This window comes from Sinohyriopsis cumingii, chromosome 10 (genome assembly GCF_028554795.1).
Source record: "Sinohyriopsis cumingii isolate HCF-2022 chromosome 10, ASM2855479v2, whole genome shotgun sequence".
NCBI classification, from domain to species: domain Eukaryota; kingdom Metazoa; phylum Mollusca; class Bivalvia; order Unionida; family Unionidae; genus Sinohyriopsis; species Sinohyriopsis cumingii.
The window spans coordinates 111,965,947-111,992,498 of record NC_142970.1 but is presented as its reverse complement, the minus strand read 5'-3'; the positions used below and the strand labels follow the sequence as shown (position 1 = coordinate 111,992,498).

General features: G+C 35.3%; 1 protein-coding gene across 3 annotated transcripts in view; it reads right to left on the bottom strand.

The window, feature by feature from the left end:
• LOC149791032 (glycerol-3-phosphate dehydrogenase, mitochondrial-like) overlaps window positions 1-26,552 on the bottom strand; it is an 81,331-nt gene that overhangs the window by 44,862 nt on the left and 9,917 nt on the right. For all 3 annotated transcript variants that reach the window (XM_089972924.1, XM_089972925.1, XM_089972926.1), the window contains 6 exons: window positions 25,355-25,479; window positions 21,190-21,287; window positions 13,277-13,440; window positions 12,429-12,590; window positions 10,462-10,606; window positions 3,142-3,227 (listed from right to left, as the gene is read on the bottom strand). In XM_089972924.1, the coding sequence (XP_089829050.1) occupies window positions 3,142-3,227; window positions 10,462-10,606; window positions 12,429-12,590; window positions 13,277-13,440; window positions 21,190-21,287; window positions 25,355-25,479 (780 nt within the window). The remainder of the gene's footprint in view (window positions 1-3,141; window positions 3,228-10,461; window positions 10,607-12,428; window positions 12,591-13,276; window positions 13,441-21,189; window positions 21,288-25,354; window positions 25,480-26,552) is intronic.

Here is a 26,552-nt window from a genome sequence, read left to right as displayed (position 1 = left end):
CAAATCATAATTAGGTAAAGTTCTATAGAAAGCACCTGCAAAATTTCACCAGTTAAGATATATGTTGTGCCATTTGAAGACGAATGTGAAGAAAACAAATGGTACAATAACTGTAAAAGTTATCAATAAATTCACCAGATTTTACATAAATGTTGTATGTACATGTGAAACAGCAATTATACTTACTGTACCACTGAAAAAGAAAAGTGGATGATTAAGCTGAATATATATAATTGATGGAATAAACTGGATTGTCTGGAGGATATCTTAGCATGAGTAGCGAGAGTGAAAAACCGATTTAAACCGAGAGAGAGAGAGAGAAAGAGTGTGTGTGTGTGTGTGTGTGTGTGAGATTAGAATTTTTAACATAGTTTTAAAAAAATTTCAGTCATATCGCTACGAAGTCTGCAATGTGGCAGTTTATAGTGATGTCTAGCACTAGGGCATCATGCCGCAGACATAGCATGATGTCCCACCCAGTCACATTATCCTGACACCAGGCCGACCAGTCCTAACACTAACCTTGTAATGCTGAGTGACAAGCGCGAGAGAGAGAGATAGAGAGGACATTTTTTCCATTTTTCTGAGAGGTTTGGGATTGGAAGCTAGCAAAAAAGTTATCCTAATGTAATGTGATCATGTAATGTATTTGCAGGAGAATGCTATATTTGTCACCAGAACAATGCAGTTTGGTGGCTGAGTCCAACAGATTATGAAATTAGCAATATTACCAAACTGTATTTCATTTGCAATATGTTTGTACTTTTATAAATGTATATATAACAGTGGCAGAGACACTGATAAAACTGTATTAATTTTTGTGTTCATACAACAAATAAGAACCTTTTGTTGCCAATCAAGTCCAAATCCAAACATGTTTAAAAGAGTGGTTTAACTGAAAATCTAGCCACGTCATCCTTTTTCTCCAGAGATGTTCCCAGGATTTTATCAGAAGGGGGCATTCCCTCCAACCTTCACAAAAATAAGGAGATAAGGGGACAGTGGACATAAATGTGGGGGAGGAGGAAATGGCCATAGTTCAGTATTTACATAACACTTCAATATCCATCTCTTTCTTCCTGATTCATTTGGTAAAGCCCCTAATGAAATCAAACTCTTTAAAAGAAGTTACCTCTAGTTGTATAAGCATTAATCAACTGATTGTTTCTCAGATTACTCTGTTTGGTATCCATGTATGAAAATATATTTCTGTACTGAGAACAAACTCTCACAGCTCACAGGTATTGTCTTTTGGATATTTCTGCTCCAAAATAAGATTTTCACCAACATAAGCTTTGCCAAAGTTTAACTTTCTTGAATTAGCACTCTGCTGACCACTATGCCAGATATGCCAGATTTACTATTCCATAATGTTGCATTAGAAGTTTAAGTCCATTAATGCCATAGTCTACTTGTTAAAACAGAGTTATTTTGATAGAACAAATATTTTTACTATTTCATTTTAGTTTCAGATTCTTATTTATTAGATTTATTGGATCCTTATGTATGGTTCTGTAGCACATAATCTCGCAGAGTTCAATTGTGACGAAGAAAAAAAAATATTACTTTTTTAAAAAATTGTCTGTATTTTCATTTTGGCTTATTTGTCTGCCATTTCCACAGTTAATTTTGAAATACTGCTGAACTGAGGGGATGGTCAGTATGTCATCTGTTCCAGCAAGTGCATCATATTCATATTTAACCCCATCTTTTGGGTTAAAAATCACTCACTGTTATCTCCATTAGCACATTCCCAGCTCCTATAATCTAATATACTCCTTAACTTAAAAAAGATATTGCCTTCATTACTATGATCAGCCAGTATTTGCAAAACTCAATCATCATTTTAAGATAACAGCACTGGGAATAAGGCATGTTGGGCCTTCTAGATAGCTGTACTATAAAAAATGCATTTGTTGTTGTTGTTGTTATTGTGTTTAACGCCATTTTTCAGCACAAGATAGGCTATACATGGCGGCGAGTATTAATTGTGGAGGAAGAACCCGGGAAAACCCCGGAAAGAACAAACGACCCACGAGAAAATGTGCATTTGTAACACTTCCTCAATGCAAGGTTCAAACTTCAACACAATACTTGTTACAGAGCAAAATGTGCCAATCAAATTTAGTTTAATGACCATTAATACGAAGCCTAAAAAACCAGATGTGTAAACAGTTACAAAAAAAAAACCCACTCCGGTGGCATAGTGGTCAGAGCATCTGCCTTTGATGCAGAAGGTCGTGGGTTCGATCCCTGGCCGAATCATACCAAAGACTTGCAAAAATGGTACTAACAGCTACCTTGCTTGGCACTCAGCATTAAGAGGCTAGTGTTCTGACTGGTCGGTCTGGTGTCAGGATAATGTGACTGGGTGTGATATCATGCTATACGTCTGTGGCATGATGCCCCCAGTGCTAGGCATCACTATAAACTGCCACACTTCAGACATAATAGTGTTGTGATGGAAGAATTGTTAAGGCTATGTTAAAAATCCAAATCATACACACAGTTACGAAAAAATACATGTTGCAATAAGCACAATATATTTTTATCATTTCTACAAGCACTTTAAGGGCAAACAGCTGAATAAAATTGTATACAGCACATATTACATTTTCTTATGTGCAACCTGAAATTAATTTCTGCGCGTTCTCGTGCATCACTGCTTTCCAAGTGCATGAATTCGTATAAATTCTGTGTGAAACACATGACTATGTGACACGGGAGGATCTCTTTTTCTATAGTAAGCTGCTTTGGTGCAATCCTTTTAACAAGGATTTCAAAATGGAAACTGAGTGCCTTTCTCATAAGACACCTAAAACTAGGCTAGCTTGGACAGGTATCAAACCTGTGACTCTAGAATTAGGAAGGCCAATGCTTGATCCATATAGAATCTGATCCCAGAATATCATGCAGAAGGGTTACTGACAATGGAAATTTAGAGGCTAAATAGGCTCCCGCAAAATGTGTAGATGTAAATTGAGATATCTTTTCTGCAAACACATGAGGTAAACCAGAACAAGATCAAAACACCACTGCAAAGTAATATCGAGACTCACCTATCAACTATGTCTAGAAAAAAATGAGGTTACATGTTATCTTTAGACAACTATTTCTAAGAAAATTCCCTTTGAAAACTACCTGCTAAGGTAACCTTCTGCCATGGCAAGAAGAAAATGACACGGCCATCACTTGTGGCTGGATCCAAAAGGCCCATCTTTGCAGGGCTGGAAAGAAAAAGAAATTAGCTAAGTATATGAACTAAATCCACAAATTTGGTTTGATTCTGTTGGGGTTAAATGACACCTGACAGCACATGACAGGTCAAACATGGCTGAGGAAGAACCCAGGAGGAACCACCAACTCACAGGAAACCATTGGCAAGCTTTCTCAATACCATGTTGATCAAGCCAAGACTCAAACTCATTCACGATGAGACTTGAGAGTGATCTGTAAAGGCAAGCACTGTAGACCACTTGTCCATCTAAGACCCTTTAATCTACAATGAACACTGAATGGGATATCCCAGGGATTGACAAAGGTGAATACAAATAGTAAAGTTATGCAGACTGGAGAAATCGGAACATGCAAGCAGATGATGATAAAGACTGTGTATTGATCTTCTTTACAAAATTCTTGAATATGGATGTGTTGTACAATCATGGAAATTATTTTCAGTATATTGTGTCACTTGTATACATTTTTAAAATATGCACTATTATTAAGTCAGTGTTCAGCTTAAACAGGAATATACTTTATAAAATACAGATCATTTTATTACAGCAGGCAATCTTACACCTGTTAATGTGTCATGTTCACTTAATCCCAGTAATTCCAATTTTCTTCTTTCTGTCGTCAAATCAGCAGATTACATTCACACAGCAACTGTTTTTATTTTTATGTGCCAAATCTTTTTATTTTATTAGCCTCTTGACATGAGACCAGAAGACTAGCTCTATTTTCATTAGCCAAGGGTAATTAATTCACTTCATTTATTCTTGATGTGGAAATAAGTATATTATCTACCTAGGCAATCAAAGATTACAAAAGCCTGTATAAAATCACAACTCAAGATTTAATGAGGGAAATGATTTCTTATAAAGCAAATATACTTCATGTATTTAGCACTCACTGTTCTTGCCTTCTGTGTAATTCCTATTCCCCACCCCCCCTTGAAAAACAAAGCCATGTCCTCTTTTAATTCAACCCACTGCTCTTACATCAAATGATCATGCCTTATTAATAGAAGTTGATAGAAACATGTCAAAGGAGAATTGCAGTAACATAATTTATGAACATAAAGTTGCTTGTAAAGACTGCTTTATGATTTGTTTGACTAAAGAGTTTATGTTTGGACACATGAAGGAGTTGTGATTACAGATTTGGATGGAACCTCTATTGGGAGATTCTGAAAAGGGTTGGTTGCAAAATCTGTAAGATGATTGTAGCAAAACTTTATATAAAAGAGCAGTGGAAATGAACTGGGAACTGAAACTAATCCAAAGAATTTAATGATATTAAAAGCTTTCCAAATCAGTAGAGCATGACTGCTTATGGCCAAGCACAAGGCAGAAAACATAACTAAAACAAGTGGATTTTTTAAAAAAAATTCTTATATTCTCAAAATCCATTAATTAAAAACCCAGCACTATTTTTTATCTGCTCCTCACCCTTGTCCAATAGACCATAGCATATATTCATTTGCCCATCATCCAACAGAATAGACCAGAGTATGTTTTGATTTGTGCCACCCTCTGGTCCAATAGACCACAGCACATATTAATTTGCCCCTCATCCTAGTAGAACAGACCAGAGTGTATTTTGATTTGACCCAACCCCCATGGTCCAATAGACCGTAACATACATATTCTAGTTATGAGCAAATTATGATGTACAAAGTTAAATTAAGTGTTTGTGCAACAAAAGAAATTCAATAATTCAAGAAGAGGACTACTGTTTAAAAGTAGCTTTAATAAAGAATTAGACGATTTTTTTTTAAATCCTGAAAATGTTCAATTCATACAAATTAATGCAAGAGTCTGACAACATATACCTCTTATAAATTCACTGTTTGCAAAATAGAATCTGAAATGTAAAGTTCTTACTGTATGAATGCAACAAACAACTAAAATAAATTCTAGAGTGAACATGTAAAAATGTTAATCATGCATGGGATAGCTTATGTGCATTTGCAAGTGTTTACTCTTATCTAAACAATTCATTAACTCAATACACCCATAGTGACAGCAATGCTAAACCATTCACATATGTACTGTTTGTTATTTGGTACTTCATTGCATGTTAACACTACCCAGTTAGCATGGACTTGATTTACTTCACTAATTCTCATTTTTTAAACCAATTTTGTCCTTACTTCAAAAGGGAGTCCAAACAGTACTCCCTGCACACTTGTTGACTGTAAGAGATGGTTCATGTTTATTTGACATTAAATGAGTGTAAACCATGAAAATAAACCATGTGGATGACAGGTTATAGCATTATTTTGTAATATCATTTATTATTTTGTGCAAAAAAGGTGGTTCCACAACAAGCTTAAATAACTGAGTGCTTTGTGTGTTTTTTTTGTCTTTAGCACCACTTTTCACCACATTATTAGCCAAACATTTTAACCAGTATACCCAGGAAGGACAAATGACCCATGGAAAGCTAGTGGCAAATTTTCTAATATACCCACGCTTGCAGAGCCAAGGCACAAACCCATGCTGACAGCTGAGACGTGAGTGGCCTGAAAATGTGAGTGCCTGAGACCGCTCAGGGCCCCTTGAACAAACTGATACTCGGGGTAATAATAGAATAAGAATCTGTACTATAAGAAATCAGATACAGTAGTGTACTGAATTTTACTATCATTATATTGTAACCTCGCTACTGAACACAGAGATATCTACACAATTAATTATGTAATAATAAGCAGATAAGATGCAATCAATATACTGTATACACAAAGTGTACTAATCATATATCACACTCATGCCAGCATGGTAGTCATTAAATTACACTTCTCTCTGCTGACAATATTGGGTGAATAACATGCATTAGTGAAAATAATTACCTCATAAGCTATATTAATTCTCATCTACAAAACAGCAGGTCAATCAGTTTCATGACTTTTGCCCAAAAAGTTGATTTAAATATACCTTTACTCAAGGTCCATCTTGGTGACATTATTATACGTCCCTCTCTTACCTACAAAAGTGACATTAAGTTGTTAGAAACCAATGGAATATTTATGTGTTCTGAAATCTTCACATTCAAGTCTTTAAAATCTGATGCACAAATGTTACCCTCTGGTAATAATTACTGTCAACTGACACACTCACATGAATTAATGCACAAATATTACCCTTTGGAAATAATTCATGTCACTTTTGTCTGTCTTTCTATCTTATCATCCACTTGAAGTTATTTTTTAAACAGTTTTATTCCTTTATTTTTGCAACTCTTTTTTCAAAATTCATCCAACTTTGAATCTTTTTCTATATTTCCTGTTTCCATGACAGCGCAGCTGGAAAAATGAAAAATCCAAATGTTTTACAAGTCCTCCTTTGTATGCTCATCAGTTTATTCAAGGACTTCTCTTTAAGCTACTTCTGATGGCTTTGATGCCATTTTGGCAAGATAAATTTTTTCCACTACCCCCAGTTTGTAATGGGATTAACAAGCTGGCAAATGTGATTAGGTCTGGCATAATGTCTCTGAGGTTTCTACACAATAGGCCCCCTCTTAAATGGTCATCCCTTCTAAAGTGGTTGTAAAAGATGGGTGGCCACTCCAGAGGGGGACTATAAATAATTTTTAAGAAATATATGTTTATATGAGGAAAGCTACATGCAACTTCAAAGCATTTAATATGCTCTTTTAAAAATAACATTAATTATTAAAAGGTTCTTCTTGTCTTCTTAATATACTTGTCTGTCTTATTTATCTTAAAAATAGACTTATTTCAAGTGAACGTTTATTAACAGTCCTGGATTCTTAAGAGTGAAATGTGAGTGGGGTAATGTTATTATGTGCACTGCCATGCCATTAAAAAATAAAGAATAATTCTCTTAATTTTCCCACTGCTGTAGAATATTCTCCTTAACAGTTAAGATGTTGCTTATTTCAGCCTTTCCAGCATTAAATTTGTAGAACTCCTGAACTCTCTGCATTGTCACCGAGTTGAAAAACCTTTACTTTTTCTTGATAATCTATTCCTATGTCACTAATTGTACAGTACTGCAATTTAATCATGCTGATGAAACTTCTGTATAGGCATCAATGTATCATTTGACACACATACTGTCATGTGATTTTTGGTCTTTGTATTGTTTAACTGTTTTGTTCAGGGCTGATTAACCATTGTGTGTAAATCCACAGAGTCTTATTTATCCTAACCCGACCATGCTATGATCTCTACAATTATTACTGGTCATGATTATCAAAGAGAAGAACTCGACAGCTGTGGGAAGCCCAAAATGCTATTGTAAGACTGCTGAGCACAGTTCTGGTAAGCATTTGCATCAATAGGTAATGGCATACTATTAACTATAGTGGTACATGTTATAATCCACTTTAGCCAACACTTTTTCAGTAATAAATATCTGATATAGAAAAACAAACATCTACAGCGATAATCGGATTACTTAACTTACCATAAGAATTAAGTTAATTAAATAATGTGCTTGAAGCATATAAAAATGTTGCTGCTTGTGAGGGGAAAATCTGATATTTTGGCCTAAAATGCTGGCCACATGCTGCATCCGAGGTGTGGCTGTCCATGATAGGTACTTTTGTACATAAACTCGTCAGTGGTGAGATAAATAGACGTGGCTGATGGGGGTGGGGTGGGGGTGCCTTTACTGGGGAACCAGCATACAATAAATACCACAGCTTTGTACCTGGATTTATTTAAGTTTCTTAGCAAGCAAATGTTTTAGATGACAGCTGCTACCATTTATCTTGATTATATTTAACAAATATCCCTGTCAGGCTTTCTTGTCATAATCAAGTATTTCAAATTCCTTCTTGCCAAACTCTTCCCCTGCTATTCTGACACAAATGCCAAAGGCCTCATTCCAAGATTATTGAAGGCTGTGGCAACATCTATTGCCTCCTTGGGAATTCTGTTACCAATATCCTTCAGAATTTTTCACACAATGAATGACAGACCTCCATTTCTCTGGAAAATGTTTGGCAGATGTTCCACTACCTCTTAAATCCATCAATCATGGAACTTGTCTATATTCCATTTAGACAAAGTGAAGAAACTCTCAACAACCTTTTTCTTTACATCCTGATACTACCACTAGGCTGCTCCAATTTTCTACTAGTTTAAGGTTGAGTGATACCTTGACCAGCTTGCTTGCATTTGCAGAGAGGTATGAGATCGTTTGATATTTATGTAATTGGGTAAGTACTCATGGAGAAACGTAATTTGGTAAAAGATTTGCTTTGTCCTTTGAATACATTTCCCAATCACAATAACATGTGGAAAATAAGTAATTTAAGGAAGCAATATTGAGCATCCAACCTCAACTATGGTCACCATGCGGAGTGGGTTATAGGGATTCTTTCTTGTATGAGGGTAAACCACACTCATAATATTTAACCTGCACAAGTGACAGTCACATTAGCTGTGATGCCAGGATTTGCCAAAGAGAAAATGATGCAAGCTAATTGTTCTGAGCAAATTCAATAGGTACTGTTCAATGCCTGCAGTAAGGCTCTGCTGACTTAAAACTGGTCAGGTGATGGTCTGAGCTGTAACCACTCGGCATACGAGATTCATGTTTTGACAAACCTATATCGAACAAATAGAAGCAAGAAAAGGCTGACTGTGATGCACACCAATTGCATTGATCAAATCTTTGATTGCCAAGTGAGCAATTAAAAAAAATTGAAATATGAATTCAGCACTAATTTAATACAACAGTTATGCTAATGAACATCAAAACTGTTGACCCACTGAGTAAGAAAGGCATTGTTAGAGAAATTACACAATTACTGACCTCAGGACCGGCAGGAAAGCATTGCTTTACGTGAAATGTTTTGAGATTCAAAAAAAGACTCAAGTCAATTTAATATGATTTTGTTTTTATCTTATCATATTTAAGTTTTGCAATCACAAGGTTTAGTGATAAATATTAGAAAGGGCAATTAGAGGCATAAGGAAATTGGAGTCCAGACTTGTGGAATTTGAGCCCAGGTTTGTTACTTTTTGAAGTCACCAGCCCTGGGCCTGTGTATACAAAAAGTTTTTCTTTGAGCACTATTGACAGCATGGTACAATAAGGTACATGTTCTGCACTGTTGACAATATGCTATAATAAGCAGACCTGCTGCCTCAGAAGAGACTGTCTCAGGAAGGCAAATGATTTTATTCCATACGTTAGACCAGTTTTCAGTAAGGTGTAACCAAATATCATAAACTGCTATTGTGAAGCTGGAAAACATACTTAAAAGTTTAGTATTCAAAACAAGCAGCGACAGTAAACATTAAGTTCACCTGAAAAGTTTGTTAAGTACAAATAGGCTGTATTTACCACTAGTACGTACTCAAATTGGCATGTAATATCCAATAAACGTAATTGTATCCCTTACTGCTTTTATTTACAAGAACCTGAATATTCCTATTTATTCTTCAGTGTTGATTATTAACAGTTTTTAAGAGACTTATTTTCCCTTTCACCTTCAACATACATCTCTAGGTAGATGCCATTTTAAAAAAACTCCATAATCAACAGTTTGATCATGCAGACACTTTGCCATGAACAAATATGTGCAATTTAAAGCATCTGAGGTAATGCTGTAAAGTCAGTCTTGTTTCCTGACCAATTACACTATTTCTAATATAAAATCAGGATCAAAATCAAACACAAATGAACCAATTATGTGGATTTCTCGTCAACAATCATTTTTCCATAGTTTTTGATTTTATGCTGTAAAGACAGTATTTTAAGGGTATTTTTCGTAAGACCTATGGCAAAATCATACCGGTTTGGCAGGTCTGAATAAGGTGCATGCTCTGTACTGTTAACAGTATGCTACAATAAGGTGCATGCTCTGTACTGTTAACAGTATGCTACAATAAGGTGCATGTGCTGCATTGCTGACAGTATGCTAAAATAAGGTGCATGCTCTGCATTCTTGACAGTGCTAAAATAAGGTGCATGCTCTGCACTGTTGACAGTATGCTACAATAAGGTGCATGCTCTGCACTGTTGACAGTATGCTAAAATAAGATGCATGCTCTGCACTGTTGACAGTATGCTAAAATAAGGTGCACACTCTGCACTGTTGACAGTATGCTAATATAAGGTGCATGCTATGCACTGTTGACAGTATGCTACTGCATTGTTGACAGTATGCTACAATAAGGTGCATGCTCTGCACTGTTGACAGTATGCTAACAATAAGGTGCATGCTCTGCACTATTGACTGTAAGGTGTGTGCTCTTACCTGTAATAATCTGGCAGAACAATATGAACTCCTTGACTGGGTTGACATATCTTCCGTATTTCAGAGTTTGCCAGCTTTCGTATGAAATCTGTGTACGGCCCAGTAGCATTTATCACACATTTAGCCTTGACATCCATTTCTTTACCTTAAAAAGAAAAACAGCAGAATAAGATTATTTCAGTAAGAATCAATGCATGACAGTTCCTAGCTCTTAAGTGGGTTTGACAACTATGTGTGAATAAGGTCAGTGGGTTTGATAATAACCATGTGTGACTAAGGTAATTGGGTTTGGCAATAACTATGTCTAAATAAGTTCAAAAAGTAAATGAAGTTGTATAGTACATGTACACTGCTCCTAGACAAAGCTTTTAATGTAAACTGACACTTTTTATGTTTGAATACAAAAGGGCATACTACATTTATGAAGATTCTATTAAAAACAAATCAAAGATAAAACTAAAACATGAATTTAACATTACAAAACCTAATTGATATTTATCTCTAACTGATGCCACTAGTAAACATTACTGACATTTTCATGGGTCAAAATTTTGTCCAACATTATTATTTTACAGTTTACTGTGATTTTTTTCTTTTTTAAGAAAATTAACAAAATTATAAGACTTCTCAATAAAATGAATTTCATGATTTTGATTCAAATGTATAGGCAATAATGATAAACTGAGCAATACATCAAAGTTACATATACCAGTTTTTATTGTGATTTCCATCAATTCTCGACAAATGGGGGTGGGGATTATTTGGTATTTTATAGAGGAAAGTAAATGTGATCCATGTATGTCCCCACATTATGGGGGGGGGGGGCGGGAGGGGCCATGAGTTATCCAGGCACATATAATGAAGGGAGAGGTGTAATATCAGCAAATATGTCCAAAAATTCTTACTGTTGTGCAAAAGACTAGCTGTTGTACATTCTTAACTAATTTTAACCATACATATCAGGAATCTGACAATGGCAAAAGCTAAAGTAAAACTGGGCAAAGTGTAATGCAATCTGTAACTTAATTTTTATTTTACACATTCTTATGCTGACTATACAACAGGTTTCTTCACAAACTTCTACAAGTTCTTGGACATGACCAAGCATATAACATATGCAGTATTAATTAGACTCAGGATACCGTTCACCCCATTGAAATAATTAACCAGTGCTATGCACAGTACCATTTCATAGTAGCAATATCTACTATAATCAGTTCTGTCACCAGCATTAGGATAGTTAAACCAATATATGTTTGCAACATATAAAAAGCAATAGTCTATAGGAAAATGGTCTGTGAACAAGGTTGTTACTGTTGTTGGGTTTAACACCATTTTTCAGCACACAATAGGCTATACATGGCGATCAGTATAAATGGTGGAGGAAGAGCCCGGGAAAACCAGGGAAAAAACCACTGACCCATGAGAAGCTACTGGCAAGATTTCCCACATACCCACATTGGCTGAGTCCAAGAAAAAATCCTACGCAGACAGAGGTGAAATGGCAGTGATCTGTGAACACTTTAAACCACTCGGCCACTCAGGGCCCCTTGTGCGCAAGGAAAGAAGAACAAGTTTCAATGAGCTGTAACAATGGCATTAGTACCTCGCCATGAATGTGTGTACAATAGATTTTAGAGAATGACTCTTTACTAATATAAACTGCATGATACTATCCATGAAGATATCAATAAAATAATTCTGCTATTGTATTTCAAATTTAGGCTCCAAATAACATCAATACAGTGATTCTCGTGTTTGTGTGGAAGAAGAAACCACAACAAAAAAAACCCATTAGAAAACAATTCAGGATAAGTGAGAATTGAAACTGTAACTACAGCCGAAAATACCAGTATTGCAAGGTCATAGTATTCTGCATTGAATTAGATTTTAACTCTGACCTAATTAATAGCAGATTATATAGAAGACCGTACCAGCATTACATGACGATTTATAAAATCCTTTACCTGTTAATCTATCCCTGATTTTTGCTCCACATATAACTTCCTTTCCCTCATCAGTAGTGGTTTTGAGCAGGCTCACTACTTCAGTGTAGTTTGCAATGGCAGCTCCCATCCTGGCTGCTGATATAGCAATGGAAAGGTTCATACGGGCATCATCATGCTGACCTTTGAAGTACAAATAACTCTGTAAGTGATACACAGTTCAAATGTTAAAACAAAAAGACAAAGAGTTATTCCATTTCAATTTACTTGGGGGAGATGGAGTTCACATTTTATTCTGCAGGGGGTGGGGTTTGAACCTTATTTCTCCAGTACAATTTAACTCTCTTTTATTGGTGGTAGACCTTAAATAAAGTATGTCTAGTCCCCCACCCCATCCCCAGTTGATTTAAATGGAAAAGACCTGATTTGACATTCCCTTAGATTTAAATGGAATGGCTTTGATTTCAGCTGATATTTCCCCAAATTATGGTCATAATGTGTTATCACAATTAATCACATAATGGTGTGCTATACAATGTGATCATATCAATGCTATTTAATAGATTTGCAACGATTGTTGTGAAATTAGCTGAAAACTGAAATCAAAACTTCTGAACCAATGAATGGGCCTATTTTAAAATTATCAGAATTGCCAAGACTCAACTTATTACTGCCCAAAACAGTTGGTCTTCTAAATTAGGGAAGGTATCCTTTGGATCATGGCCACTGTTTGCTCATAATAAATTTGGTATGCTACCAAACTAACATTAAAATGGACACCTACACGTTTACTATATTTATAGGTCCAAGCTAAATATGTTATCATATTAATTAGGTCTGTAGTATAAGCAAACTAATTCAATACTGACCATCATAGTACACCAGGGCACCCACTAGTTCGTCCTTCTTCAGCATTGGAAACAATTCTAGGGCTTTACTCTTGGACAAATAATAGCTGGGATTCAGTATCTGTCTCCCTGACACCAAGTCATACATCTTGATTCCAGCCCAGTAGTAGGGAATCTGCCACCACCTGTGTAATTGTACATGAAATCATTAAAAGGAGGCAAAAAGCAAAAACTACAGCAAACATCATACTTTCAAAACCCCTGCGGACTTGGGGTGGTATATTAGGCTTCATGCATCCTCTTGCCTGGTTTAAAAACTGAAAGTCTGCAGGCTCAAAATCTTAAAGTGCTTCCCCATTATAACAGTAATCAAAATCAAAAACCACCAATCATGTTATGCACCAAAAAGTGATATAGTGAAAATGATCAAAAATTAAATTAATGAGTATACTGCATCGTCATCAAGCTTAAGGTGATAAATTGATAAAAAATTTATCACAACTAGCATAAAATATGATTAAATTCAGGTCCACTTGAGGCAAATGCATCAAATATTAAAAGCTTGATTCTATTTTGATTAAGAGTTCAAAATCACACTTTCCACTTCTACATACATTTTGCAATTTAAAAAAAAATGAACATCTGTAACAGGTGTCTAGTAATGCCAAGTAATGTTTATCAATGAAATACCTGGTCTTCAGTCCAAAACACCAGTTACATATGATGAGCAACTAAACGACTTCATGCCATGTTTAGTACTAAGTAATACATGAATGCAATCTGTATAAATTCATTGTTGTCTGAAGCAAACACAATTGTTTGCAAATAGTACTCATCAAAATAGTAAATAATCACTGTTCTCTCACATGATGTGTATTTCCTCCTAGTATCTGGTCATGATTTTATGTTGCTTGCTTACTGTTGATGACGATCTTTCTTTCTCTTTTGGAGCCTTGGAAAATCTGGATGAACCATGTGTACAGAGCACTTGCCAGGTGTGTCCCATTTGCTAATCTAGCTTTTTGTTTTTGTTGTTTTAGTCCAGAATCTGTCTAAACAAGTTTGCATATTGTTATTTTTTCCCTCACCTTTCAACAGTTCAAAGTTGATTCTGGCACACCTAAATCCATTAATTCCTTCATATCTTAACTTTGCATTTCACCAGACTGAAGTTTCTTTAAAAGAGTCAAATTATCCTTCAAAGAATAAGCTTTCTTCTCCCTGAAAACCTCCATTGAGAGATTAAATGTCTCAATTCACTATTTATCCAAATTATTTAAGCGAAGGCTTTTTAATTCACTCGTAAATATAATGCTGAACACATTTTGAAATCTGATTTCACAAGAAAATAAGAGCTATTTTAATGGACCTTGCTTGCAGCTACATAATACAAATAAGCATCTGTCAGTGACTGTCACATTCTGTCTGGTGATTGGATAATTGGATAATAAGATCTGGGCTGCACTGCAACAGATCACAGAAACTAACAGCAAGCATAAAAGGTGTAACCATTTCAATGATCTGTTGCTATCCAGGTGTCATAGATAATGATCAACAATAATGTGTGCGTTTGTATGGTCAGTGAGATAAAGAAGATAGAGTCAATGATCTGCTGGTGTGCTTTAGTGCTAAGGCTGGTGACTGTAACCAATTAAAATAGCTGACATGGACCAAATACAAAATAGCTTGTTTAAGAAATGCGTGATTCTGGGCGTGTAGTAACCTTTTGAAATACAATATCTGACATTGCCTGAATACAATTATAGTGGCTAATTAGTCACACTGTGACTACAAAAAACACATTCTGGTAATGTCCAAATCAAGTACAGTAGTTTTGATATAATGTTCACTGCTGATAGATGCTGAACATAATATTTCTTGTAATAAATATAATTTTCATAATTTTGTTGATGGGGTCGATGGCATTACACATTATAGCAATGCACATTATAATGGGAGAGAGCTGTACAATCGGATTTGCCCTAGTTGTTTACCAGTATTGTACTGTGTGCATATGAAAGGCTTTTAACTGCAACTGCCTTTCCACTAAATAATCTACTTTAATTTCTGCCATAAAACACAAAAACTGAAACTTTCAATTCTGGAGTTATGAATATTTGGAATAATCAGATTAGCAAAATAAATTATTTTGAAAAGTGTTTTAAACCTTTCAAACACAAACATTAGTTTTTGGTTGCTATGGCAACCAAATTAAATTTATAATTATCTATTATTTTCAGTATGATTAGTACTGGTTTCTTATCAATGCACTATACATAAATAGAATTGTATTTTAAATGGAGAAAATTTGTGAATAATAACTACACAAATATTGCATCATCTAAATATTGTAACATACTGAAATGTAGAGACATGTTTGAAAAGTAAAGTTTTAATTATCTAGCATAGGATTAAAAGTAATGAAATAGGATATGTGATATGTAGAAAAACATTAACTGTCCATGTACACATTCAGAATAACTATATTTATTGGAAAAACATAACTAGATTTTTTGTCAAAAATTACTTTTCCACCCATTTTCTCTATTTGATTGCTATGGTAACAATGAACACATACATTTCACCAACATTTTTAGTGTTAGCAATCTGCATGCATATATGCATCATTTATCAATTTTACTGCAATCTGTCTATAAATAATAGTTGTGAAACTTACATGGATTTGGCAAAAAAAATCTGTATTTTTGAGAAACAATTCAGCATGTGTAGATGGGGCAGTTAGAAATAAATCAGCACTAGTTTCAAGGTCAAGCAAAACATCACTACACTACCAGGGTTAATTAGTTTGAAGCAACCCTTACAAATGTACCAGACAGCAAAAGCACAGGCATCTTCACACCATAGTGTTCATTTAAACAAACCATCGTAGTAACCTCAACTTTACAACTTAATGTTTTGGGGGTACATTTTGACAAAATATGAATTGTTTGGACATTGCCAAGTTTTTAAACTAAAACTACTTGCTCTAGTGGTAGTTCAGAATTTATACATACTCCTAGCATTTAGAATTATTTACAATGAATATTTGATGCTGTCCTTATGAAACTTCAAGTGTGGAAAAACATGGTGTAATTATCAAGGGCATATAAATAACTACCATGGCCATATATTTATGTGTCCATACAGTTCTTGTTGATGACAGTTATACTTTTCATTAATGAGTACTGTTTTGAGGCTTGTTTTGTCTGTATCAAGGCCTGCAAAGGCTGCATTACATTTAGCCTAGGGATTCAACCCTTCATCTACTCTGCTGGGTCGAGGATTCATCTCACTAGCCATAAACTTACTGTCATTCACTCAAAATCTAAAAAAAATAGCAAGTCATTTTTACATTCCATACCACACAGAAGAAGAAGCAGTTTACATGTTTTTTTGAGCAATTTAGTTTCCCACTTCCCCTGGCAGCATGAACTCTGAATGTACTAGAGAAATACAATTATCCAATCACAGGCTTACCAGCTTGAAACATACCAAATTATGTCAATACAATGGTTAAAAATAGATTCACATTTAACATCAAGAAATGCTCTGTCATGCATGTCTGCACTATAAGAGCCATAAAGCAATTTATAGATGCCACTGAAAACCATGTTCTTGACACTGCATAGCACCATCCATACCTAACAGGAAACATTGTATCAGCTTAAAATATGACATGAATATTAACATCGCCAACAAACCTTCATATGTGCTGAGATCTCTTTAATATAATTTATGGAACTGTGCATCCCAAGTAAAAACAATGACCTGTTTCAGATTATTAAGACCAAAACTGGAATATACATCCACCATCTGGAACCTTCAAGAGAAAACCCATATCAAGCTGAATAACATCCAGAGGAATGCAGCACATTGTGTATTAAAAGTGCCATAAAAAATGTACTCCAACAAATCTGCCATGATAGCACATTGCAAGGCAATCTTTACAAGGTGCATCTATGCTGATGTGACCATAATATGTAAGGTCATCAAGACAGTATCTTGGTAGCTGTACCATATACCACCCATCCCCAGAATCAACAAGACAGCAGCTGTACCAGGCATCTAAAACCCAACCAAAGAGTCAGTAAGATCTACAAAACACGCTCAATGATAGAAGCAATACATATACTTTTGCCGCATTAATGTCCGCCTACCTTGGACAGTTGCTCACTGGAACCAAATTCCAGAAAGTACAGCAAAATCTTCCATTCTGGATGCCCTCAAATTTGCCATTCAGCACATACCATTTTAAGATGTGGTCATTTAATTTTAAATTTTACGCTGTACGTGGCTTGTGATTTACAGAAAAGAAATGACTTCCAACTCATATCTGTTATGTGTACATATGTACCATATTATATATATATATATATATATATATATATATATATATATATATATATATATATATATATATATATATATATATATATAATGGGGCCCCAAGTGGCCGAGTGGTCTAAAGTGCTCTCCGTTACGGATCAATGCCATCTCACCTCTGTCTCAGTTGGTTTGAGTCTCGGATTCGGCCAATGTGGGTATGTGAGAAAGCTTGCCAGTAGCTCCTCGTGCGTTGGTGGTTCTTTCCAGGGTTTTCTCGGATTCTTCCTCCATCATTAATACTGGCCACCATGTATAACCTATCGTGTGCTGAAAAATGGTGTTAAACCCCACAACAACAACAAAAATATATATATAACTGATCGAGAGGAAAACCCAGTCCCCCAACCCCATTAAATGACTGATCCCTAAGGAAGCACCGTAATGATATTATTTATGCAGTGTATATAATTTTTTCTCCACCCTTCACTCAGGAAAAATCTTCTCTGTTGTTTGTTGTTTGTCTTTCCAGTTCAATAATGACCAGGACAATGCTGCCGGGTTTGGTTTCTGTATGTGAGTTGCTGATCAGGGCAATTTGTGCTTTCAACTTTCTATGACACACTTTAATGGAGATTGGGTTCACTTGATCGACAGATGACATGCTGTTTTTCTGAGATTTTTGTCTCAAGTTTCTGCACTGCCTTTGCAGTTCTCCTTTTTTCAAAATCTGTAGCTCCAATATAGATGAAGTGAGGTTCCATTACACTGGTATATGCCAGTTTTTACGAAAAATTTGTCTCTGTACTGGAAAAAGATGAGGCTGACCGTGTTCATGTACTAACAAACAGTAATACGTGTTTTAAGTCTTGGAAGTTAACTGTTAAGAAACTGACTTATATAACTGATACAGTTGTGGTTCCACATCTCTGCCAACTTTGATCAGTGATTGACAGCAACAACACAGAACCAAAAGGAAAGTCGGCTTATCTTTTTCATGGACTACAAGGGTTCAATATTTGATTCAATATGAAAAAATATAAATTAAAGCACTCCTCTTCTGTTTCATAGATGTCCATCTAAGCAGTCACTTTCTGCTTCGTTCCATTTGTTTTGAAGAACCTGTAGTCAAGGCCGAATGACTGATTAATTCCTATCTCTCTATAGTACTGGGCATTATGGATCTTATTTTTTGTATATCATATGTGCTTTTATTTACTCTTTTTTATAACAAATTAATAATTACATTTTTGTTTGCTGTGGGACCTGCTTGGTTTGCATTTTGCTGGTTTATATTTATAGTTGACTAAGCAATATGATCTTGTTTTGCTGAAGTTGAAGGCTTCATTCACACCAAGCCACTAAACCTAAACATTTTATGTAGTGCACGGAAGCACTCTATGTGTTTACTTTATGAATAAACTCTAATCCAAAGTTATCAACTGTGAATAGATTAAGTAGGTGACTGACAGTGACAATATAGAATGGGATTTCACTGTAGTTTGTTCCACAGAGCATCGCAAATTTTATCCTATCTGTAACTCAATAAATTATCAGGTTAGCATCATTAAATGTAGTTAAAAGTGCCTAATTTGGTTTAAATACTTCATATGAAATGAATTAGGCACTTTAATGACATTGACCTGATAATATACTGAGTTACAGATAGGACAAATCTGATGATGCTGTATGGAACAAACCACTGTGTCATAGTGCTGACCTGTAAAGATGTCCGTCATGAACATAGCTCCTGTAAAGGTCAGAAATGTGTTTATTTCATTTTCTTACTCTAGAGTATTGTTTACAACATAACAATTTTCTCCTCTCTGTCCAAGTGATAAACAATATATTGATGCAATTCATTGATTAACACCTGTACTGGAAAAATTTGGTCTTGTACCGACTCTTTCGTCCTTGCAGGTAAGACATAATGGTAATAGTGTCAACCCTAGCGGAAATGCTGGATTAGACTCCGCCAGGTTCAGTGATCCTGTGTGAAATCTTCACAAGACTCAAGGCCAATGTTGAAGTGATGCTACTATATCATACACCAATCAGATCTTTACTATATATTTCTTTCTTATTTGAAAGAGTGTAAACTGTGCGGGGCATAGTCCTGTTCACTGCTGTCACTAACTGATGTACTTCAGTCATTTTTGCAGTGTTCCTTGTATCTGAGAACATCTAAATGAGGCAAGTTCAACATTCATGAGACTTAATGCAATGTAACCATTAATTTGGTTTTAAAAATATTGATGACCAAGGTAATAAAGATTTCCTTTCTTGACTCAAGAAGAAATATTTGATAACTTGATTATTTATTTAGTAGCATCCATTGTGATATAAACTGGATATGTCATTCTTTGGTTAATTCAACAAAAGGAATGCGGTAACAGCAAGCATATAGGCTGAGAACCAGGCCGCTACTGTGACATCATGTTCTAGGTTTGCTCCAACATTTTTAAAACTGACCATTGAGAATATATCTTCTTTACATCAGGGCTGATCAAATCCCATAGCAAATCGTCCTGGACTAGTCAATTTCAAAGTCGGGCAAGTAAATTTTTTCAAATCACTAGTCTGGGACAGCTGCTTTTTTAATTTTTAAAGTTGGGCAAGTCTGTATTTTCTTGGTTTAATAACTTTAACTACTTTTATCTGGCCACTCATGTCCTCAGGGAGCACTAATCATTTTATATGACCCCTTGCCAGTGGTTGTTGATAATTCTATTACAGCTTGACTGAATTTTGGGCTAAATGTCCAAATTATTGACAAATCAAGCTGTTAAAACTACTAATGAGCCAATAATTTACCTTTACTTTTTATTCTGAAATTAAGCCCTATATGATCCAAGGCTTAAATCAATCAACTTTATTTGCACAGCCATCACCAAACTGTGACAATTGGTAAACAACAAAGAGACTTATAATGAAACACATAATTTATTAACCACATGTTATGACTAAAGTGAGTATAATTTGATGCCAGTTTCTTAATTTCATTATTAACACCAATATCGGCAAACAGCAGAAACATTGTTTATACAATTGCTGCTTACAATATGGTCAAACTACTTAAGTTATTCCAGGCACATGATTACACTGTTCAATTTATAATTTTAACGTTCCACAAGTATTTGACACATCTGAGATTGACAAACTGACACATCTCCAAATCTGAGTAGGTGAATCTGTGTTTATCCGACCAACTGTATTTTCAAATATAATTCTTTAAATTTTACGAATTTTTGGACAGATTGATTTTCAGATTACTGAGGCAAGTTTATATTAATTTTACACTTTACAATTTTGACTTCTGAATCTGGATTTTGGATTAAAGGAGCAAAAAGTAGTATTGACTGACATGTGCTAAAGGATGCCACATACCAGGTAAAATTCCATTGCATACGCTCTTCTGATCCATGTCCACTAAATATAATAACTGCAGTGATGACTTTAAAATATAATAAGGTCCTCTACATATGCACACAAATATGTTGGAGAAATGTAACAGATTTTGTGTGCAATCTTATTGACAAGCTCTGGAAGGACAGATAGATGGAAAAGAATTATCAAAAAATGTTTGAAGGCATAAATGATCCATGTCTTACTTGTACACAGGCAGCATGATGGGGAATGGATAAGCCAGGTGAGGTGCTATGTTAATCAGGTTGGCCCTTTCTGCTAAAGCCTCTTTAACCATTTTATACTGAAATGTAAAAAAAAGAAAGAGTTCGTGAACTTATTACCTCAAAAGTTACCATGCTGGTTCTGATTCTTGTCTTACAGAAGGCCAAAGTTTGACTGACTACATATGGCTCATTTACTAGAGCTAGATATGCAGCAAACACCTTTGTATTTTGAATTCATTTTTTTCTGGGATACCATATTTTTTTTTATAATTCCAATTTTTATGAATGGACTATTTTCTGCTACATCAATGGATGTACACAGCCCTGTGATACTGATCTGAAATTGTTTACACAGGTAACTTCATCAGCTTTCCCAATGTACTTTTCATGAAGCTTTGTATCAACTCCATCCCAGCCCTAAAATCTGGTGACTTTATATCACAATCTGCATTTATAGATAAAATCTCTGATTAAAAGAGTAAGACCTTTCGACACTACTACATGAAACTCTGTAACAAAGCAAAGCATGGGCAAGTTTTCTAAATAGTTTGACCTTTCAAAGAATTACCATTTTACTTTGACAGTGAGTTTGCACAATACATCAGCTGTTGTTGTTGTTGTTGTTGTAGGGTTTAATGCCATTTTTCAGCACATGATAGGCTATACATGGTGGCCAGTATTAATGGTGGAGGAAGAACCCGGGAAAATCCTGGAAAGAACCACCGACCCACAAGAAACTACTGGCAAGCTTTCTCACATACCCACATTGGCTGAATCTGGGTCTCGAACCCACGCAGACAGAGGTGAGATGGCAGTGATCCGCAACGGAGAGTGCTTTAGACCACTCGGCCACTCGGGACCCCCAACAGCAGCTGTAGTTATTCAGGGTCATCATCATATTATGTAAGAGCCGTAGATGTCAATGTAAATGGACACTAATTGGTTTTTATTCTGAACACTGCAAACAAACCATGATCAATAAAAAGTCATTATAAACCCACATCAACTCTAGTGGTGTGATTATGCATTAGATATGTCATCTTTGCTAGACGCAAGGTTTGTCAATCCACATAATTCCACATCGACAAATGGTTTCTGGCAAACAAAGTTGGAGTTGGGTATTCTTGTTACACACGAAGAGGGAGATAAAAGAAAATTCTGTGCTATGTAACTATTAACTTTGTGAGAGATGGCACAGAAGTTCCCCTTCAGTAAATACTAAAACCATCATCATGGGATCTAATCGTGAATTTCATGGTTGCTGCGACGATGAGCTGAAAAGCTCTTCTGTGGAACAAAAGGACCACTTTCCCAATCCAAATAATAAACATCTGAGGACAGAGCTGCAAAACATCTGAAGACATTGAAGGAAACCAAATTTTATTTGGCCTGTATCAAAAGGCTTTACAGGAAAGTTCAGAAAATGGTGGGATGGCAGGAGCAAACAGATAATCCCACCGGAAGCTGAATATGTTCACCATCCATGCTCTCCAGACTGGGACTGGAGAAATGTAAAAGAGAAATCTATTGTCAAACCTGGTCATAAGCAAGTGTACCAGATGCTTTCCCCAGGGAGAAATGGGATTCTTTTACAGTGTAATGCAGAGACCATTCTGTGAGGACGGTTTTGCCTGAACTTGACAGATTGTCAGCTAGTAGATTCTTATTATAGTTGGCTTTCTGAAGCTTTATATTACGAGAACAACCCAAAAACTCAGACAGTGAGGGGATTTACATTTCCTCTACCATCTATACACATATCTGGAATCAGCCAGTTTCTACATTTCATTAGTCCATATAGTGCAGAAAGTGCAATGATTCTTAAATGTGTTCCTTGAATATGAGAGGCAGTCTGGGTGACAATCCCAAGGGTCTTTATTGTGGCCACACTTTCTCACAAAAGATTCTGACATTGTTCTCTGAAACAAAGTTAACATATACAGAACAATAATAATGACAATACATATTATTTCACATGTGACACTCACCTGTTTGTAAGTAGTGTATGCTATATACACCCTCTGTATCTGTACAACGATTCATGTGTGAGTAATTTCCTGTCTTTTCTTTATCAAGGAAGCTGTTCAATTGTTACACCTTTATTATTGTTGAGGAGCAAATTTGACATATAAGCCATGCAAATCATACTAAAATACAATGGAGAAATAGAATAAAATACAAAATTGATCTTTAGTCAATTGATTTTTTAAAGGAATTACAAATTCTTTTTTACTGAGGCTGAGCCATTGCTGCATTATAACCTAATACACAAGACTTATCCCATCACACTTGTGTTATGAAAATAAGAGGGTTGTGCTCTAACCCTTAATTGGCGAGATACAACATGACAACCTAATAGGTCCCATTGCGAATCAAATTCAGAGTGAAGGTTACTAGCATGTAAACTGTATGGAGAAGACTCAAATAAAACCAAAACCAAAATATTTGCTGAAGGGCAACCGCAATGCATTAAAGCACAAGCAACATTGGAAATTTTCAATGGTCAAAGATTTAACACATACCCATTAACATGTCCTTGAAAATGATGCCTATTCTATGCGTGGGCATATGAGTTGCAAGAGTGGACTATGTCTTGTTGCCAATATTTCTCACTGTTGGAGGATGTATTCAAACAGATGAAGAAGTAAAGCTACACAATAGTGATAGCTAAGTTTCTGCTGCTATTAAACAGAACTGCAAACATGAATGAAACATAAATTACTGAGTTCTGAACTTGACCGTGAAGATAGGACTCCAATTTAGTAAATGTAAAACCTTTTGGTGATCATATATAATTAATCCAAGTTTCATCCCTTCATTTTAAATGGATCTAAAATCATTGAGTGGAAATCTAAAATCATAGAGTGTAAAGTCAAGTTTACTGGAAATATGCAGCATATACACACCCTGAGACAGGTAATCTGACAAAATCTTTATTTCCATTGCACTTCCTTTTCAGTTCAACTACATTCATTATGCACTTTATTCACATTTCAATTGCATTCATTTGCATTTCCTTTGCAGTCCTGATGTAATTAAATTCACGTCACATTTTTTAAAATGTTTTTTAATTTCATGGTGTTTGTGTTTTGTAATCATATCATTATATATGTTTTTTATGTTACAGGTGTTGTTTAATGTTGTAAAGCGCTTAGAGCTTCTAAAGATTAGGAGCCAAACAAAGTCCTCATTATTATTATTTCAGCTGAGTTCTTCATGTTTTTTTTAAGGTGTCATAATTTTGCATTTACTGTTTTCATTATTTTCTTTAGTTTTCATTCATTTGAAATTGGGGGCCCCAAGTGGCTGATTGGTCTAAAGTGCTCACCATTATGGATCACTGCCATTTCAACTCTGCCTGGGTTTGAGTCTCAGGTTTGGCCAATGTGGGTATGTGAGAAGGCTTGCCAGTAGCTTCTCGCGGGTCCGTGGTTCTCTCCAGGGTTTTCCCTGGTTCTTACTCCACCATTTTTAATGGCCACCATGCATAGCCTACATTGTGCTGAAAAATGGCATTAAATCCTACAACAATATCATCATCATTTGAAATGTATTTACCAAAGATATTTCCATTTGCAAAAGCATTAAATGAAAAAGAATTAATTACTTTCATATCAATGGTTTTTAAAGTCTGCATTACAAGAACAGAAAATGCACACAATTTAAAAGAATTAAATTTAAGATGAACAAAAAATATACACACTACTGCAATAAACATACAAATATTGTAAATAAAATAAGTTTATAGATATTGATTTAAGACCTTGACAATAGTAGCCCCAACGTGGTACATACAGACATGTTCATAGGATTTTTACATAAGAGGGGATTTCATATTAATTTATAAATCAATTTATATTAATTTATAAATCAAGTCCCACTGCAAACAAAATAATCCCTGATCTGATATCCCATCATGTGCTGGCAGTTCAGGCTCTATGTTGTTTGTTCTACTGATCTGTCCAAACAGACTGTACAAATTAAGAACTGCCAGTGCAATATGGGTCTATACAATGCATTATGGGTGTGTAAAGTGAATTATGGGTCTGTACAGTTTGCAGATGGACCTGAGTTTAAAGCATGTATATACGGTATCTATATAACATGTAAAATCATTAATTAAAAAGGTAGGAAGAATATGCACCTGTGCAAAATCCAGATTAAAGACAGCTTTTTGGAGATACCGAACACCTCCATGGATAAGCTTGGTGCTTCTACTGCTAGTTCCTGAGGCAAAGTCATACTTCTCCACCATAGCAGTTGTCAGACCTGAAAATATTGGCAGCTGTAAACTGTATTGCCAATCTTTTTGTACTGAAACAAAAGCCAAGTAAACCTCTAACCTAGTAGAGTAAGACATGTAATTTTTGTTATCTGTCTAATGAATATGTAGGTTTGAAAGGCTAAACTAATAACACAAATTTTTTAGTTATTTGGTCAGTCGATATGTGGGTTTGGAAGACTAAACTAGTATTATGTAAATATTGTTATATGGCCAGTGGATATGTGGGTTTGGAAGATAAAACTACTGACTATGGGTTGTTTTATGTAAGTGTTGTTTTGAGGCGAATGTTTCATATTTTTTCTTTTTTAATTAGTGTATTGTCATGCATACCAATTTAGAATACATATGTCCTCAATGGAATGCAAGCCCATTTAAAGTTAAAACTCCCTCATTAATCCTGTTGATGCTGAATCAAATGATATTAATTGGTGCAGCTAGTAAGGTTAAATGCTTTACCCAAAGGTAACACAACTCACATCTTCCAGTTCCAACAGCTAATAAGCAACTAAGCACATCAGCATAACTGTGGCTATATGGTGCTGACTAAAGGCAAAGTTCAATCAATGTAAAGATGAAAATCTGCACAAATAGGAAGATAAACCCTTCTAATATGATGAACATAGAAGCACAACAAAATAAAACAAAATATGAAAACATCATTAAGGTCACTACTGATATAATAAATCACATCTTAGATAAATTCACAAGCTTGAAACTAGCATACCCACTAAATAAACAGTCAATTTGCTAGGTAGCCTCTTCAAAATAGCTGTCTCTGGCTGATCTAATCTAGGGCAATTTCAGTACATGTACAAGTAGCATATGAACAGCTAAAACCACATGCTACAGGCAACAATACTCTACTGAACTGTTGAGTGACACATATTGGTTAACAATGGGATATAGATCAAACAAGGACTACCATTTCTTCTGTATGTTATTTGTGTTTTCTAATGAGATGTGGCTGGAACATGAATTTTATGACATTTGATCTATACTAGAATTCATGGATTTTTCATATACATGTCCTTAATGCATTATGCACTGTACTACACAA